Raw genomic sequence first — 19,720 nt, 5'->3', positions numbered from 1 at the left:
GGACATCCACAAGCTGAAGCAGGGCTGATAGGCGGAAGGAGGATGTGGGAGGGCAACTATATAAGGCAGCAATCGGAGATTGGCTTTGTCTGTGATTGGCATGATGGAGGTAGCAAGGTCACATGAGATGGGAAGGTGAAGGGTGCAGTAGGATTGGGAAGATATGGGTGGAGTGAGGTTAATCAACTGAACCATTGAGGGGCTAGTTGTATGGTATTTATGAAGAAAAGTATCACAAGTTGTTAATTTTCGAGATGCTCAGATTAGTTCAAGGCCAGCATTTGTTGCCCGTCCCTAATTGCCCTCGAACTGATTGGCATTTTTAAGAGTCAACCATATTGCTTTGGATCTGGAGTCACATGTAGGCCAGACCAGGTAAGGGTGGCAGATTTCCTTCCCTAAAGGACATTAGTGCACCAGTTGGATTTTTAACGGCAATCGTGCCATGGTCATCATTAGACTTTTAATTCCAGATTTTTTATTGAATTCAAATTTCACCAACTGCCATGGCGGGATTTGAAACTGGGTCCCCAGAGCGATACCCTTGGTGTCTGGATTACTAGTCCAGCAGCAATACCACGACGCCACCACCTCCCACAATATAATGTAACTGTCAAAACAAATATTAATCTTTCATTAGTAAGCCAGTTTTGGGTAGATTCATCGTATAATTTCAAATGGACAAAATGTATTCAAATTGAATTTCGGGGAGAAGTTGTGAGGATCACACCACCTCAAGCTTTACAGCCGCTACTGAGCTTTAGCCTTCTTAAAATTCACTCGTTCGGACTCCGGCTGGAGAACTGTGTCCAGTTCTGGGCACCACACTTTAGGAAGAAGGTCACACTTTAGGTGGCCACACTTTAGGATGGGTGCAGGTGTTGTACCATTAATACCAAGATGAAGTGACTTCAGTTATGTGAAGAGAGCAGAGAAGCAGAGGTTAGACCATAAGACATAGGAGCAGAATTAGGCCACTCGGCCCATCGAGTCTGCTCCGCCATTCAAACATGGCTGATATTTTTCTCATCCCCATTCTCCTGCCTTCTCCCCATAACCCCTGATCCCCTTATTAATCAAGAACCTATCTATCTCTATCTTAAAGACACTCAGTGATTTGGCCTCCACAGCCTTCTGCGGCAAAGAGTTCCACAGATTCACCACCCTCTGGCTGAAGAAATTCGTCCTCATCTCTGTTTTAAACAATCCTCCCTTTAGTCTGAGATTGTGACCTGTGGCTCTGGTGTTTTCTACAAGTGGAAACAGCCTCTCCACGTCCACTCGATCCAGGCCTCGCAGTATCCTGTAAGGAGGTTGGCCTCCTTACAGCTCAGATGGTTGTGGGGTGATTTGATAGAGTTCGTGAAAATTATGAGGGGTTTTATCAAGACTAAATAAGCAAAAGTAGTTTCCATTGACGAATGGGTTAGTCACCCAACAACTGGCAATTTACTTATCTGGGCTTGGAACTTCATTCACAGAAGACCTGCTTAATAATCAGTGCTAATAGTGAAAACTTCCAATAAAATACAGTGGTCAGTATAGATAAAGTTGAACTGTTAATTGCACAAGAATTTTTTGAATTAGATAATATCTATATCCATCCTACCATATAACTTCCATATACATTTTAACTACCACACATGCAATGGATTTACAGTCACAACTCTCTCTTGAAAAATCTTATATAGGTATCTATTATTAGATAATTCAAGAGAACCAGGAAGGTTATTCTACTTCCTTGTTCACTTTTCTCAGTTATCGCACTCTCTGACCCAGATTTTCATCCTTGAGGAGGGAATCGAGGGTGGGGTAATTTCCTGAAGTCATAATCCCACCTCCTGACCGGCAATTCCTGTCCACACCATCTTCATGGCAGCTTTGGCTTGAGTTGGGCCCGCTTCTGCCACCTTCTGCAACAAGTCCAAGGCAGGAACGGAGACAGGTGAATACCCAGGCGAGCAAGTTAGAAGGTCTGTCTCCATTCCCTGGGACATCACTCCAGTTGTATAAATGAGTGTTAGGCACCCTAGCCCTCACTCGTAATCCTCTACAACCTGAACCCACTCACCTCCATACTCTCTTCCACCTGGATCCACACCCCACTCACCAAAATACCCTCTACCAGCTGGATCCACACCCCACTTACCTCTATACCCTCTACCACCTGGATCCACACCCCACTCACCACCATACCCTCTACCACCTGGATCCACACCCCACTCACCACCATACCCTCTACCACCTGGATCCACACCCCACTTACCTCTATACCCTCGACCACCTGGATCCACACCCCACTCACCACCATACCCTCTACCACCTGGATCCACACCCCACTCACCACCATACCCTCTACCACCTGGATCCACACCCCACTCACCTCTATACCCTCTACCACCTGGATCCATACCCCACTCACCTCCAAACCCCAATGTATCAAACATGCCCACTCAAACACTGTCCACTGGGGACAAAACTCATGAGCCCTATAACTTTGGAAAGTCTCACTTCCGGTTGTGGCTATGCGGAGCTAAGCCGCACATTCGGCGGCTCCCGCTAAAACGGACTTTTGGGCTCTCCAGAGGAGCCCCAACGGCTATTTTTCGACAACTTCCAGCGTGGGAAGATGATAGCAAGGTCCACCCCCCATAGTATATGGATTGGACCAGGAGCGGAGCGGTCAAAAAAGCATTTTTGGAGCAGCGAAAAGTGCGAGGGAGAAAAAACAAGATGGCGGAGGGCGGAGATCAAGCAGCATGGGGGCAGGAGCAGCAGGAGTTGAAGAAAGAGGTGCTGGCGCCAATGCTGACGGCGATCAAGGGGTTAGTGGAGACCCAGAAGGCCCAAGGGGCGGTGATCCGGGAGTTGCGGGATAAAGCCACGGAGAACGAGGATGAGATCTTGGGCCTGGTGGTGAAGATGGAGGCGCACGAGGTGCTGCACAAGAGGTGGGCAGAAAGATTCGAGGACCTGGAGAACAGGTCGAGGAGGAAGAATCTTCGGATTCTGGGTTTCCCTGAAGGAGTGGAGGGGGCCGATGCCGGGGCATATGTGAGCACAATGCTCCATGCGCTGATGGGTGCGGGGGCCCCTCCGACTCCCCTAGAGCTAGAAGGGGCTCATCGGGTCCTGGCGAGGAGACGCAAAGCCAATGAGCCGCCAAGGGCTGTAGTGGTGAGGTTTCACTGTTTCGTGGATAGAGAGTGTGTCTTGAGATGGGCCAAGAAAGAGCGGAACAGCAGGTGGGAGAACACGGAGATCCGAATCTATCAGGACTGGAGTGCGGAGGTGGCAAAGAAGAGAGCTGGTTTTGATCGGGCCAAGGCGGTGCTCCATCGGAAGGGGGTGAGGTTCGGAATGTTGCAGCCAGCGCGATTGTGGGTCACATTTCAGGATCGACACCACTACTTCAAAACGCCTGAGGAGGCTTGGACCTTTATACAAACTGAAAAGTTGGACTCAAACTGAGGGTTTGTGGTTGTGGGGGGGGATGTCGGTTGTATACAGGGTTTTAACTATGCGTAGGGAATGTTCCACGGGTTGGGTGATGGATGGGGATGGGGGAAGAGATCTGATGGGGAGACTGTGAGAGAGTGTGGGCGCCGTTGCTGGAGGGAGGGGAGGCCCGGGGATGGAAGAATTGGGATAAGGCCGCAGGAGCGGTGCCAGAGGGGGCGGGGCCGGCTCAGGAAAGGGCGGGCTTTTTCCCGCGCTAGGGAAGGGGGGGGGGGGTGGAAGAGTGCACACTGATTGCTGGGGAGGGGGGATTCCCACACGGGGGGGGTCAATGGGACGGCGGGGGAGGCCGGGGTCAGCAGGAGTCAGCTGACTTACGGGAGTGTTATAGGGGGAGCAAAAGAGCTAGATACGGATCTAGCTGGGGGCGGGGGAGGGAAATAGGGTTGCTGCTGCATTGGCCGATGGGGAACTGGAAACAGAAGAGGTGGTCGGGGCGGGGGCCTCCCGTCTGAGGGACTGGAGAGTGCGGGAGGCGCAAGCACGGGACTGGCCTAGAAAAGGAGATGACTAGTCGGCGGGGGGCGGGGGGGGGGCAATCCGGCTGATAACTTGGAATGTGAGGGGCCTGAATGGGCCGGTTAAGAGGGCCCGAGTGTTCGCACACTTAAAGGGACTGAAGGCAGGCGTGGTCATGCTTCAGGAGACACATTTGAAGGTGGCAGGCCAGGTCAGGTTAAGATAGGGATGGGTAGGACAGGTATTCCATTCGGGGCTGGATGCGAAGAACAGAGGGGTGGCAATACTGGTGGGGAAGCGGGTGTCGTTTGAGGCCAAGAATATTGTAGTGGACAATGGAGGTCGATACGTGATGGTGAGCGGTAGGTTGCAGGGGGCGTTGGTGGTATTGGTAAACGTATACGCCCCGAACTGGGATGATACTGGATTTATGAAGCGCATGTTGGGGCGGATTCCGGATCTGGAGGCAGGAAGCTTGATAATGGGGGGGGGGGGATTTCAACACGGTGTTGGACCCAGCATTAGATCGCTCCAGATCTAGGACGGGGAAGAGGCCGGCTGCGGCCAAGGTGCTTAGGGGGTTTATGGACCAGATGGGGGGAATAGATCCGTGGAGATTTGCTAGGCCCCTGGCCAGGGAATTTTCTTTTTTTTCTCATGTACACAGAGCCTACTCCCGGATAGATTTTTTTGTTTTGAGTAGGGCGTTGATCCCGAAAGTAGAGGGAACGGAGTACTCGGCCATAGCTATCTCAGACCACACCCGCACTGGGTGGAGCTGGAGGTAGGAGAGGAGAGGGACCAACGCCCGCTGTGGCGTCTGGATGTGGGATTACTGACGGATGAGGTGTGCGGGAGGGTGTGGGGGTGCATTGAAAGGTATTGGAGGCCAATGACAACGGGGAGGTGCAGGTGGGGGTAGTATGGGAGGCGCTGAAGGCAGTGGTCAGGGGAGATTTAATCTCCATCAGGGCTCATAGAGTGAAGAGAGAGGGCAGGGAAAGGGAGAGGTTAGTGGGGGAGATCCTAAGGGTAGACAGGAGATATGCAGAGGCCCCCGAGGAGGGACTACTTAGGGAGCGGCGAAGTCTCCAGACAGAATTTGACTTGTTGACCATAGGGAAGGCAGAGTCACAGTGGAGGAAAGCACAGGGGGCGACGTACGAGTATGGGGAGAAGGCGAGCCGGATGCTGGCACATCAGCTCCGTAAGAGGATGGCAGCGAGGGAGATAGGTGGAGTTAAGGAAAGCAGGGGAACTACGGTGCGGAGTGCGGTGAAAGTAAATGAGGCATTTAAGGACTTTTATCAGGAGCTGTACAGATCTCAGCCCCCAGCGGGGGAAGAGGGGATGCGACGATTTCTAGATCAACTGAGGTTCCAGAGGGTGGAGGAGCAGGAAGTGGCTGGTTTGGGGGCGCCAATTTGGTTGGAGGAGCTGGTTAAAGGACTGGGGAGCATGCAGGCAGGGAAGGCCCCGGGGCCAGATGGGTTCCTGGTTGAGTTTTACAGGAAGTATGCGGACCTGATAGCCCCGTTGCTAGTGAGGACTTTCAATGAGGCAAGGGAGGGGGGGACCCTGCCCCCGACAATGTCCGGGGCGCTGATCTCTCTGATCCTGAAGCGGGACAAGGACCCACTGCAATGTGGGTCGTATAGACCGATCTCGCTCCTCAATGTGGATGCGAAGTTGCTGGCAAAAGTGCTGGCTACGAGAATTGAGGACTGTGTCCCGGGGGTGATTCATGAGGACCAGACGGGATTTGTAAAGGGCAGGCAGCTAAACACCAATGTGCGGAGGCTCCTCAATGTGATTATGATGCCCTCGGTGGAGGGAGAGGCGGAGATAGTGGCAGCGATGGACGCGGAGAAGGCTTTTGACCGGGTGGAGTGGGAGTATCTCTGGGAAGTGTTGCGGAGGTTTGGGTTTGGGGAGGGGTTTATCAGGGGTTAAGCTTCTATATCGAGCCCCGATGGCGAGTGTGGCTACGAATCGGCGGAGGTCGGAGTATTTTCGGCTGTACTGAGGGACGAGGCAGGGGTGCCCCCTGTACCCCCTGTTGTTTGCATTAGCAATTGAGCATTTGGCCATGGCATTAAGGGAGTCCAGGAAATGGAGGAGGGTGGTCCGAGGGGGAGAGGAGCATCGGGTGTCGCTGTATGCGGACGACCTGTTGCTGTATGTGGCAGATTCAGTGGAGGGGATGGTGGAGGTCATGCGGATCCTAAGGGAGTTTGGGGACTTCTCGGACTATAAGCTCAATGTAGGGAAAGGTGAGCTCTTTGTGGTGCATCCAGGGGACCAGGGAAGAGGGACAGACGACCTACTGTTGAGAAGGGCGGAAAGGAGCTTTCGGTACTTGGGGATCCAGGTAGCTAGGAGCTGGGGGGCCCTGCACAAACTTAATTTGACGCGGCTGGTGGAGCAGATGGAGGAGGACTTCAAAAGATGGGATGTGTTGCCACTCTCGCTAGCAGGCAGGGTATAGTCGATTAAAATTATGGTCCTGCCGAGGTTTCTTTTTGTGTTCCAGTGCCTTCCTATTATGATTACCAAGGCCTTTTTTAAGCGGGTAGGTAGGAGCATCATGGGTTTTGTGTGGGCAAACAAGACCCCGAGGGTAAGGAGGGGGTTTCTGGAGCGTAGTAGGGACAGGGAGGGCTGGCGTTGCCGAATCTGGGTGACTATTATTGGGCAGCCATCGTGGCGATGATCCGTAAGTGGGTAATAGAGGGAGAGGGGGCGGCATGGAAGAGATTGGAGGTGGCGTCCTGCAAAGGAACGAGCCTGAGGGCGCTGGTGACGGCACCGCTGCCACTCTCGCCGACAAGGTACACCACGAGTCCGGTGGTGGCGGCAACGCAAAAGATCTGGGCGCAGTGGAGACGACATAGGGGTGAGATGGGAGCCTCGGTGTGGTCCCCGATCCGGGAGAACCATCGGTTCGTCCCAGGAAGGATGGACGGGTGGTTTCGGAGCTGGCATCAGGCAGGGATCAGAAGGATGGGCGACCTGTTTATAGACGGGACGTTTGCGAGCCTAGGGGCGCTGGAGGAGAAGTTTGGGTTACCCCCGGGAAATGCGTTCATGTATATGCAAGTGAGGGCATTTGTGAGGCGGCAGGTGAGGGGATTCCCGTTGCTCCCGACACAGGGGATTCAGGACAGGGTGATTTTGGGTGTATGGGTCGGAGAAGGCAAGGTTTTGGCGATATATCAGGAGATGAAAGAAGAGGGGGAGGCTTCGGTAGAGGAGTTGAAGGGCAAGTGGGAGGAGGATTTGGGGGAGGAGATTGAAGAGGGTCTATGGGCGGATGCCCTGAGTAGGGTTAATTCCTCTTCCTCATGTGCCAGGCTCAGCCTGATACAGTTTAAGGTCATTCACAGAGCGCATATAACGGGCGAGGCTGAGTAGGTTCTTTGGGATGGAGGACAGATGCGGGAGGTGCTCAGGAAGCCCGGCGAACCATGCCCACATGTTCTGGTCGTGCCCGGCACTAGATGGGTTCTGGAGGGGTTTCACGAAGACTATGTCCAAGGTGGTGAAAGTCCAGGTCAATCCAAGTTGGGGGCTGGCATTATTTGGGGTGGCGGATGAGCCGGGAGTGCAGGAGGCGAAAGAGGCCGGTATTCTGGCCTTTGCGTCCCTGGTAGCCCGGCGGAGGATCTTGCTCATGTGGAAGGACGTGAAGCCCCCCAGTGTGGAAGCCTGGATAAATGACATGGCAGGGTTCATTAAGCTGGAGAGGATAAAGTTTGCCTTGAGAGGGTCTGCGCAGGGGTTCTTCAGGCGGTGGCAACCGTTCCTAGACTATCTCGCGGAGCGTTAGAATGAGGTCGGTCAACAGCAGCAACCCAGGGAGGGAGGGTGGGGGGTTCTTTCGGGGGGGGGTGGTATTTGGGTGGGTGGGGGAGGGTTTTTTCCCTAGGGGCACTTGTAAAAAAGCATATGGGAGGGTTGTTATGTGCGGGAGAAACCCATTGTATAAGTTCTGTAGTATGTTTGATTGATATGTTTATGTTCTGTTCTGTTCTTTTCTCTTTCTCTTTTCTGTTACGGGGGGGGGGGGTTAATTGGTTGAAAATTTTCATTGGAAAAACTTTGAATAAACATATTTTTTAAAAAAAACAACTTTGGAAAGTCTTTGAAATGCTCAGGAAACTCAAAATAAACAGCGATGCGAAAACCTCTTCAAAAATTGTAATTCTCATAAAAGCTTAAAAAGCTGTCAATCAAACGCACAGTCATTCAAACTCCACTTAAGAGTTAATCCTCTGAGCTGAATCTATTAGTTGGACTTGGAACCTAGTCAAGCATTCATAGTGGAGTTCCAAAGTACAGCTGTGACAATAAAGCCTCCAAAGCTGAATATATTAAAGCTTATTGAAGCAGTGGAACAGATGACCACCATTTGAAATAGTGGGGCAGGTGGCCATCTGGTGCACTGCTTTAAAGACTGAACAGATGATTGGTCTGCCAATCAAAGAAAACATTAAATCATCAGAAAAATTGAAACATTAAAACCTTAATCTCAGTACACTTGAATGCAAAGAGCACTTTATCAACTGGATAAAGTACTCTAATGCACCTGGATTTAATGATCACATACCTTTTCTAAAGTAAGCTCCATCATTAATTCATCTATTCTGTAATATTTTTCCAATTAAGGGGCAATTTTAGCATGGCCAATCCACCTCCAATGCACATCTTTGGGTTGTCGGGGTGAGACCCATGCAGACACAGGGAGAATGTGCAAACTCCACACGGACAGTGACCCGGGGCCGGGATCGAACCTGGGTCCTCAGCACACATGAGGCAGCAGTGCTAACCTCTGCACCAACTTGCCACCCTCTATTATATAATTATGACATGTGGAGTTTTGAACTTAGATGTCAAATGTTCCTGACCGCAGACTAAGGTTTCCCCACGGCTCACGACCCCTACCAAAATAGGTTTGGCCCCATGGAAATAGCTAGGAGACTAAAATGTCTGCCATACTAATGAAGTTTCAATATGAACGCGGGGAGCCCACCCCGAGTAAAATAAGAAACAGTTTTATTTACACAAACGATATGTACACTACCTGGGAGGTGCCTATCAGGCTCCTGCTGAGATTGGTGCCTTGCTGGCCGATATTACATACATGTGTTCTTTGAGATAACTCGCCCCTAGCTCATGCTCCGAAAGGAAAAGGGAAGACAAATATTTTCAACCCTTAGGTTGCATGCGGGATATTACAGAAATAGGCAACGGCAGGATTGCTGTGTTTAGGTTCACTACCTGTAGCCTTATACCACAGTTATAAAAATCCCGCAGGTGAAAATGGGAGGAGGGGGAATTCTGTAATTGGGACCCACCTACCTCCCTTCTGACATGAATGGAGGCATGAAAACCCAGGCCTCAGTCAGAAAGTCATTGACTCAATTTCATTCCAGGGTGTGAGCACATAATCCAGGCTGAGGGAGTGCTGCAATGTCAGAGTTGCCATTTCTCCAGGCCCAGTATCCCCTTTCAGGCGAATGTAAAAGATCCCTTGACACTTTTTGATCAGTGCACAAACCTTAATTTCTCAACAAACAGTGCAAACATACTTTAACTGGGCATTTATCTTATTAGCTAATTATGGGACCTTGCTGTGCATTCCACGTCAGAGGAGATATATAAAGTGCTTCTGAACATTCTAATAATGGGCTATGCATTCTTTTTGATTACACCTCTGTGAAGGAGCTTAGGGCTTGTTTCACTTTAAACTTGCTGCATAAATGCAAGTTTTACATATAATGCATGCTGTTTTTTTTTTAAATAAAGGGAATTGAAAGTCACAAGCCAACAATCAACCACTAAATAGCACAGAACTTGGTGAGTCTAGCTGACAAATATTTGTGACTTTGTAAAACCAATGAAACAGATGTCAACACTTAACCTAGCAGATGTAAACCTTGGAGGCCAGGCACTGCATTTTTATTATTCCCCAAATAGCTGCATCTGGCCGTAGGCATTTCCTGAGGTGTTTGGGGGTGGGAGCAGAGAGGGTTAAATCCTCAGCTCCTATGATTTATCACTTACTTAAATGATCTTATTCTGGATATGTAACCTGGAATATGTGGTCTTTTTTAAAGTAAAGAGTTGCATCATACCATTTGCACCTGTATCGATAATGTTGGCAAGTGGAGAACGTTGCAACGATCCACATGAAATCCTATTCATTCAGAACCAGACAAAGACAGATAATACAGAATTACAACATGACAGCCCCATCATGTCTGAACTGGCTACAGGATCTGCTTCAGTATAAACAGCCAAGTTGTGAAAACGTAAAAGGAAATAAATAAACAACTGGTTTGTGTGCGCATTGTGTGTGCGTGCGGTGGGAAGGAGATGGTGGATATGTGCATTCATAGTTGGTCCGGGCAAGTTCAGGCGTGACTGTGATGGCCCCCATTAAGTCCACAATTTGCAGGCCAACATTTTCTGGGCAGATTTATATATAGAATCGCCACTCGTCAGATGCAAGTTCCCATGGAATGATATATCTCAGCTAACTCATTGTCTTTGGGAGAGTTGAGACAAGAGAAAGCCAAGAAATAAGAGCAAGACTGAATAAAGAATGCTAATCGCCTAGAAACAAAGCTTTTCATTCAAGTACCTCTTTAAAAGGATAAAGGGCAAAGTTACATGAATGAACAACCAACATGTTTAGAGTGGCAAATAGGTGCTAAATAATCACTGTTGGGCTATGTTGCTGTTAGTAAGGTTATATGCAAAGCTCTACATCACCAACCTGTCAGATTTTATTCTGATGGCAATTAAGATAAAAACAACAAACACTCACCGAAAGGGAAACGGTTCCCCTCTATCTTGACCTGAACTATTCTTGGCAATAAACATACATTGACCTTGGCAAAGAAGAGAATAGATAATTGTACTGGTCGTACCTGCTGGTCCTGGAGACAGAAAATAAACATACATGCAGAAAGAAGGAAAAAGTAACTATTTTTGGACCTAAGAATATAATTACCCTATTTAGCTTCTCATTTACTAGAAAAATTAGTCATTTTAAAATCCATCTAGGATAGGGATGGTGTCACTCTTTGTTGCAGCTACTATAAAAAATGCCTATTTTATTGCACAATGGGTGCAGTTTGCATATTAAGACACATAAATCATGTATGCATAAATGCTGCAATCAGTACACAATCAAACGAAGGAATGCAGAAGAAATATCAATCTTCCATCCATAATGTCAAAGCCCAAAAGCTCCATTCAACATTCTCCCAGTCATCTGAGATATCATGTAATCCTTCAGAAAATCAGCAACAATTAATCTAATGACATTTAATGACAAAAACACACTGAGTGTTATGTAACTTTAATACATCAACAATACATTCTGGCATGAAACAGCAGGCTGCCAGCTCTAAACAAAGCATGGTGTTAGCTAAGATTTATTGAATTTGTAAATGGGCTACTGCCTTTTATAGTGTTTCTTTTCTATTTTTGATTTATATGAGTCGTGAAGCAAAGCCCACATTATAAAGTGTTATTCAGCTGCTTACTTTACAAAGCTTCAGTTGTGATATTAATAGAGTATTCAATGGGGTAAACTATGATATACAGGGTTTATTGCACTTATGCAGAAGACCTTAACAGCTCTTTCATCACACTGCCACTCGTGAATTATGGGTTCTTAACAGAGAATGAATTCTGGAGTCCACAGTTCCCCACTGAATGCTCTGTTTGTCTACTATTGCGATAGTTAGGAAATCACAACAAGAAGGAATAAGGCCACAGCTAGAAATGGTCGGACCAACAGGAAACCACGGGTCATTGATGTGCTTCTGCTGTATATTTGTAAATCAATCAATCCATTTTACGTGGTCAGTGAATGTGAACATGATCTGCGGGAGCAATGCAACAAGTTTAGAGGTTTCGCACTTCAAACGCCACATGTACTCCGCAGATCACTGACACTTAACGAATGAAACCAGACCACGGGGTGAAAACATGCTTGAGAATGGCACAGGACCTCAAGAGAGTGCATCATTAAGATGTCCACCAGAGAAGGAATGGCAAGGCCATCTTTTCCTTCACTTGTGTCTGTGAATCTTATATAATTCAGCCTATCCTGCATAAACTAAGGGCCTCCGTTCTGCAGTCAAATAAGGAGAAGCGACAAAGCAAGAACAACATCTCAAGATTTTAGCATGTAAAGAACTGGATTTCAAAATGGATTTTAAAACTGGATTAAAAATAATGGTTCTCTTTCTGCTTAAATGAAAATAAATATTCACGCCTTTCTGTCCATCTTGTCCTTACAGGAAAGTACTTTAGTTATTGATTTTTGTCCCTTGGATTTATCTGAGCCAGGGAGGAGGAATGTAATCAGGAGGTCCCTGACTACATTAGACAGATTTTAAATCAGTAAGGAAATCAAGTGGTGTGGGGATAAAGTGTAAATGAAGATCATCATTTCAGATCAGTCACCATCTCATTGAATGGTGCAGCAGACTTGATGGGACGGATGGTCTACTTCTGCTCCTACATCTTATGGTCTTACATTGAGAATTCATAGCTCTGGAAATGATCTTTGTTATTGCATAGAAATATGCCCGCTGCATTTATTTTATGGTGCTCTGTGCTGTATTACAATGGTTTTTTTTTTTAAATTCCCCAGGACTCACTTTTGTCAACCCGCCAACCATGGTGGCCCATGCCTGCAAACTTTTGCGACCCATGCCAACCAACCTTCATGACCCACGTCACATTCGCTTACCTTTAATGCAAAAGAGGAGCTTGCTTAATCTTCATGATCTCACTTGAATCAGGTTCAAAGGAGGAGAAGGCAATGAGCATATCAAGTGCAGACTTCCTGCGAGATGCTACACCAAAATGCTGACAGCCTCATGGGCTTTTGGCATGTTTTTACTGTGGTATTACAGGTCAACTTACCCAGTATACACTATCTACAAAGCTCTTTAGCCATATTATAACATCGGGAAGTCTTTGAGATGCTCATAAAACTGTCAAAATGAACAAAGTAATTCAACAACCACTTTTTAAAAAACTGTCAAAAAAACTCAGTTCCCTTAAAGCTGCCAATACGCATAAGAGCTGAATACATTAAAACGTTTGATGTGGTTCTGTTCTACTGCTTCAAAGGTTCAACAGATGGGCTGTCAATCGAAGAATTGATTAAATCACAGGGGAAAACTGACACATAAAATCTGTATTGCAACACTTAATCCACTCAATAAAGTGCTCAATGCACCTGAACACTTTCACAGCCTTGGTCAATTTAACGGTCACCTTCATTTTCTAAACAAAGCCCTATCCTTAATCACTGTTAGAAACATATTCAGCTTATCATTTAATGTTACATATGACATGTGAAGTTGTTAACACCTTTTGAATGATTTACCTCTCAAAGGATTCCCAACTCCAGACGCGGTTTCCCAATGGTTCACAACTCCTCTGGGGTATCATAAACCATGTTGCCTACCTAACCCAGTCAGTCTCCATGGAAATCATGGAGGGTCTAAAATGCTCCCTCCACACCCCATAGAGTAGGCAAAGCAAGATTGCTTCCAGCACTGTTATCCCATGAAAACCGGCCCCACGTCCTTGCATTACTTCTGTGTTAAATGCAAAGAGATACTGTTCGGGTTAAGTTGAATTAATGTCATGTACATTAAAGATGGTAGGCAAAGGAAAAAAACTATCAGATATCTGACAGCAAACAGCGGCATGGTGCTGCAGTGGTTAGCACTGCTGCCTCATGTCGCCGACGACCCGGGTTCGATCCCGGCTTCGGGTCACTGTCCGTGTGGAGTTTGCATTCTTTCCGTGTCTGCGTGGGTCTCACAGCCCAAAGGTGTGCAAGGTAGGTGAATTGGCTATACTAAATTGCCCCTTAATTGGGGAAAAAGAAAGAATTGGGTGCTCAAAATTTTTTTTTTTTTTTTAAAGATATCTGACAGCACGCCAATGTGTGCATTTGACCCATAAATACAATCTGACACCTGGAATATATTAGTTGGCTAAAGAAGATGTTGTACTGATAGGTGTATTTAAGATAGTTTTTTTCTGCCCATTCTCTTTAGAGAATCTGAATGGCACTCAGACCCTAATTGTTCCCATACCACTTAGCACTTTCAAAGGTGGGAAAGTGTGGAGAGGTGATGGTGAAGATGGTGCCCTTTTTGGCTGCCACAGTAATACTCAAACCAATAATAATTTAACTAAGATACAGGAACCCCCCTCCCCCTCATCCGCCATCATCACCTGCCCAGCCCTCACTGGCCACACACAGTGCGGAATCGAAGAGTGCCAGGCAGCAGGTGTAGTTAAACTTTAAGGTAGGAAGAAGTCTTTTTCTTAGATGATATCAGAGCCTGCAGCAAGTGCAGCAGGTTCCTTGTATCTAAGCATATACTGCGAGCATTTCTCCCGGTGGAATCCAATTGCAGCAGTAAAATAGCTATGGAGGTCAACAGGTCAAAGACCCACCGTACATGAAGCATTCCTCAGGGTCTACAACTGGCTGAGCTATGCAGCAATCATGGAAGTATAAACCAGAGAAGCCTCCAAATGTGAAATACAAGCAAACCATTGAAACCTCTCATCAAATTTTTTAAAAACCCAGGCAAGTGAACCGCACGACATAAATCAACATTCTCCCATAAAATTCAATCATAAACTCTTTTTATTCCTGTGGAAATGGGGTGGCTTGGTGGTTCAAAATGGTGTCGAGGCACTTACCACTGTCTCCAACACGTTTACACCTGCCAGCACTTTAACTGCTGAATTTTTGTTACCATGGGGGGGGGGGGCCATCATTCACAGGCAGGGTGGAAGGTGACCGGAGTTAATATTTAAAAGTCAGGACCTTGTGACATAATTCAAAAGTGAAATTCCTTTCAGTAAAAGGTGGAAGAATGGCAATTTTCAGCTTGTCTATTGCAGAGAAAAACAGGCCCATCATTTATCATTCTGGGGCTCCAGAGCAGTGAACATAACCAGAGGTTGTCGATATTAATTGTATAAATTAATGTTACGTGTATACAAGTGGAGATGATTACTTATCGGATTAATACTTATGTATGTAAAGAGATGCTCATTGACACTGGCAATGGGCTGCAGAGTTAGAAGCTATACTTTTACAATGTTTCTCTGTGTGAATAAATCTAATACTGAGTAAAGATTTGCTCCTGGTCTCCTCTTCACCCACTGGCTGTAAGAGGTTTAACATTATATTATTATAATCCACACTATTTCTACTTTTCCCAACAGTTAACACCACTGGTGTAAAAGCATTATTTTTCAATGAATAAATGTTATCAAAGAAATTTGGAACATAATTGCAGAACAAAATTAAGATACTGAAAGCAAGATTGCTATTCCTTTTGGACGGTCATGCACTGAACTCTCTTTGCAATTCGTATCACATTTTAAAAGTGAATGCAATGTAAATGAAGTTTATTGTAACTAATACTGAAGCTTTGTTTTAAAAGGTTTTCTTCCTGTCAATTGTCACAAGTTTTGAGAATTACGCTGTGTAAAATGCTGGAAAGATGTCATCCTGTTTATGCAAATAGTTGCCCTCCGCTCAGGTTTAAAAGGCACATTAGAAAGTGTGCATGGTTTGTACAATGCGTCAAGAGGAGCTGGCCTTAGCTGGATGCTTACACCTTGTTCACAGTAAAGAATACCCCCGTGAGATCGGGGTGGGCACGGAAAAGACAGCAGCACGATTCTGTTTGCAAAAGTAAGTGAAAGTCTAAAGGATGGGAGAAGCAAGACCAACCATTCCTGCACCTGCACAACGCTCTGTGGACACACAATGGATTTTGGAGCAGGTCCAAATATTGTACAGATTCAAAACATTGTTCTTATGTGTGCTTCAAAACCAATAAGGCTTAACAAAATGTGAATGACCTTGCAGAACTGTCTGATAACCGAGGAAGACTGGATTTTCTGAAGAGGTCAGCAACAGTGACAGATGTCAATGCTGACACAACATGACCTGGACACAGAAGGGCTCAGGGAACAAGGAGCTTAGATTGTGAGGCCACAGGGTTCAAATACAGTCAAAGTGAAAGGAGAAGCATAAAGACTGTTCTTACCTTCTATGGGATTGACAGCTAATGGAAGGTTTCTCCAGTCTAGGCTCCACGATGGACAAGGGTGAGATGTGAATTTTGCTGAAATTCCATTCTCCTGTTTTTAGACAGGAACCATTTATTAGTTATTTTATAATTTGTTACTTTACAACATTAGTACCTTGCAAAGATCACTGTACCTTTTACGGGAATATTGGTCGCATATTTGAAACAGAAGAAAAACTTATGTGAATTGGACATTCTGAATTCTCCCTCAGTGTACCCAGACATGGAATAGATCATGTACCTAGATCATGGAATCCCTACCGTGCAGAAGGAGGCTATTTGGCCCATTGAGTCTGCACCGACCCTCTGAAAGAGTACCCTATCTAGGGCCAGGCCCCACCCTATCCCCGTAACTCCACATAAGCCTTTGGACACTGAGGGGCAATTTAGCGTGGCCAATCCACCTAACCCGCATATCTTTGAACGGTGGGAGGAAACCGGAGCACCCGGAGGAAACCCATGTAGACATGGGGAGAACGTACAAAATCCACACAGACAGTCACCCGAGGCTGGAATTGAACCTGGGTCCCTGGTACTGTGAGGCAGCAGTGCTAACCACTGTGCCAGTGCAGGGTGCGGGCGTTGGCTTAAGTAGGGTGCTCTTTCTAAGGGCTGGTGCAGACTCGATGGGCCGAATGATGTCCTTCTGCACTGTGGAGTTCGATGACTCTATGAAATAGATCATGGGCTGGATTCTCCGCCCCGCCACATTTCTATTTCACCCCGCCGGCGGGGTGCTCCGTTATGCCGGTTGGTCAATGGGGTTTCCCATTGTGGGGCAGCCCCACGCCGTCGGGAAACCCCCAGGCTACCAGCAAAATGGAGCATCCCGCCGGTGGAGATTCCTGCCCCATGCGACTCATCTTAATGGGGCATTTTTTTCCCTAAAGAAAAAACTGTCATTTATATAGTGCCTCTTACTATCTCACTGAATACTAAAGTGCTTTACAGCCAATGGAGTATCTTTTACAATGTAGTTACTCCCAGGAAATGTCCCACAAACAGCGGTGAAAAGACTGGCAATCTGTGTGATGCTAGTTGAAGAATAAACATTCGGCCAGGACACCAAGCAAACAGTCCTCAATCATGCGGGAAAGGTACAATGGGATCATTTACTTCCTCCTGAGAGGAATAATGGAATTTTGGTTTAACATCTTTCCAAAAGATTTCTGACAATGCAGCGCTCCTTCAGCATGGCACTGAAATGTCAGCCTGGGCTATGTACTCAAATCCTGCAGTAGGGCTTGAACCATAGCCCGGAACTCACAGAGTGTTACCACTTAGCCCAGGCTGACAATCGAAAAGCAAACTTACGATAGATTGTCCTATGGGGAGTTCACACCAAAACCTTTGTTAACCACAGGTATTAAGGGATATGGTCAACGGTGGGAGGATGGAGTTAGACACAGAGCAGGCTGGATCTCATTGAATGGCACAACAAACTTTGACCTATTCCTGTTCCGAGAAAGCCTCAACCTAATGGGGCCAAATTTTGTTGTGACAGGGGAAGCATAATACCAGAGTAGCTTTTACTTTCAATGATGCCAGTAGTTTTTCTTCTCCTTCCTCCAAGTCATTTCAGACAAACCAAGAGAATTTTCATGCAGCATCATCAGAGAAAATGGCCTATTACCAATTATGCACCTCATGCTAAGTTTCACAATATCTGCCTGACAATCCGCAACGTCCCCTATCTGTTTGTCCGCTCACCAACATTTTAATTTTAATCAACAATTTATTCAAAAGTGATGATGCTATGCTCCTCTCCGCCTAGTTATCAGCAAAGGAGGTTTTCAGCTAATACAGTAATCCTTGTCTTCGAGTCAACGCTATTGATACTGTTTACTATTCGGGTCTTAACTAAGGAAGGTGCATGGGGTACAACTGGAGATAGATTGATACAAGTCCAGCTGGTTACTGTGGCAGCTCATCCAACACAGTGTCTGTGACATCCACCAGCACTTTCACCCAGATCTAATTTTAAACAGTATGGCTGAGTAGAAATAACTCTACATGGGATATGATATGCTGTCAGTATGGAGTGTTAATGAATTCTTAAGAGTGTGAGACATCAATTTGCAAGAACTGGAAAACAATGAGGTGTTGAGAGAGCTAATATTGTACTTTGGGTCACATCAAAATACAGGTTGGTCACTGTCAAATGTGGAATTTTTAAAAAGAGTGGGATCTAAATATCTGGCAGAGGAATGAAAGATTATTTTTGTTGCACAAGGGAAAACTACTAGAAGTTCAGAAGCATGGTGCTTTAAGTTAAATCCCTTTTTTTGCATCATAAGTTGCTTCTCATAAATCTCCACTGAAAAATATAGAATCATTAATCCCTGCAGTGCAGAAGGAGGCCGTTCGGCCCATTGAGTCTGCACCCACCCTCTGAAAGACCACCCTACCAAACCCACTCCCCCATCCTATCCCGGTAACCCCACCTAACCTGCACATCTTTGGACTGCGGGAGGAAACTGAAGCACCCGGAAGAAACCCACGCAGACAGAGGCAGCAGTGCTAACCACTGTGCCATCTATCTTCAGAATTGCTGTGCATTTTAATCATCAAGACTATGGACGTGATCTACAGGCCACGTCCCGCCCAAACCGGAGGGTGATGTGGCTGGTAGATGCTGGGAGAGGCCTCTTGAGGGATTTACCCGGTTCGCCACGCCTCGTGAGATCTAACGGGATCTCATGAGACATTACGATATAGATCAGTATTTGGCAAATCTGCATATTAGAGTCTCACTCCAATATGCAGCTCACCTGATCTACCCGAGGCTTTGGGATCCAACCCCTTTGCCTCAGACACCTTAGCTGAGCGCTGTTCAGTAGGGTCCCCACAAATGGAAACCCGCCGGAACAGCATTGGGGGGGTCTCCCAGGGCATTGGAGGTCCCTGAGTGGTTGGCACTGCTGGTGGGCAGAGTGGCACTCTGGCACCGTTGGTGCTACCTGGGTATCAGCTTGGCACAGCCATGGTGCCCACCCAGATGACACTGCCAGGATGACAGGGTGTCAAAATGGCATTTTGCCAGGGTTCAGACCCAGTGTGTGCCCTGCCCATGTGAGGTGAGGTGAGGTGGGCCATGAGGACCCCCTTTACGTGAGTGGGCATTGGGGGGGAACAGGTCAAGAGATCGGCGCACCATTTGAAAATGGCGTCCCAATCTCCCCCTGCACGGAGGAATTACAGCGAGCAGAACACCTCAGCGCATGAAATGAGACTGAGTGCGGCCTCGCAGGGGCACCAAAAAAGACAATGGCGTTGGATATGCGCAGTCGTTCCCACCGCTTGTGGCACCAGGAATGACCCCTCGATTCCTTCCCAGGCGGACTCGGTTTTATTTTGTTAGATATATATCACACAACATTAATGACACTTTCAGACTTCTATGCGTGCTCAGGCATTCATTGAAATGCTAACTGAATGTCTACCAATTTGTAAGCTATTTTTGATCTAATTTGTCGTAAGTTCCAGATTCTTGGGAAGAACTGTTGACTGTTAAATGATGATGTTGTATGACATTATACTTTTTCCTTCTTTGGAGCATTGTGTTTCTAAATTTGTTT

At 46.8% G+C, this 19,720-nt stretch overlaps 1 protein-coding gene and 1 long non-coding RNA gene across 10 annotated transcripts in view; one reads left to right on the top strand and one right to left on the bottom strand.

Annotated features, from left to right (window-relative positions):
• Positions 1–15,162, top strand: part of LOC140408327 (uncharacterized) — an 82,951-nt gene extending 67,789 nt beyond the window's left edge. Inside the window, exon 3 of the long non-coding RNA XR_011940085.1 lies at positions 12,653–15,162. This is a non-coding gene — a long non-coding RNA (uncharacterized lncRNA). The remainder of the gene's footprint in view (positions 1–12,652) is intronic.
• The window catches only part of gstcd (glutathione S-transferase, C-terminal domain containing), a 256,913-nt gene that overhangs the window by 194,339 nt on the left and 42,854 nt on the right, over positions 1–19,720 (bottom strand). For all 9 annotated transcript variants that reach the window (XM_072495359.1, XM_072495361.1, XM_072495367.1 and 6 more), the window contains exon 5: positions 16,101–16,194. In XM_072495359.1, the coding sequence (XP_072351460.1) occupies positions 16,101–16,194 (94 nt within the window). The remainder of the gene's footprint in view (positions 1–16,100; positions 16,195–19,720) is intronic.

The sequence above is a fragment of the Scyliorhinus torazame genome, chromosome 3 (assembly GCF_047496885.1).
Source record: "Scyliorhinus torazame isolate Kashiwa2021f chromosome 3, sScyTor2.1, whole genome shotgun sequence".
Lineage (NCBI taxonomy): Eukaryota > Metazoa > Chordata > Chondrichthyes > Carcharhiniformes > Scyliorhinidae > Scyliorhinus > Scyliorhinus torazame.
The sequence above is the reverse complement of the archived record's forward strand: the minus strand, read 5'-3'. Positions and strand labels throughout refer to the sequence as shown.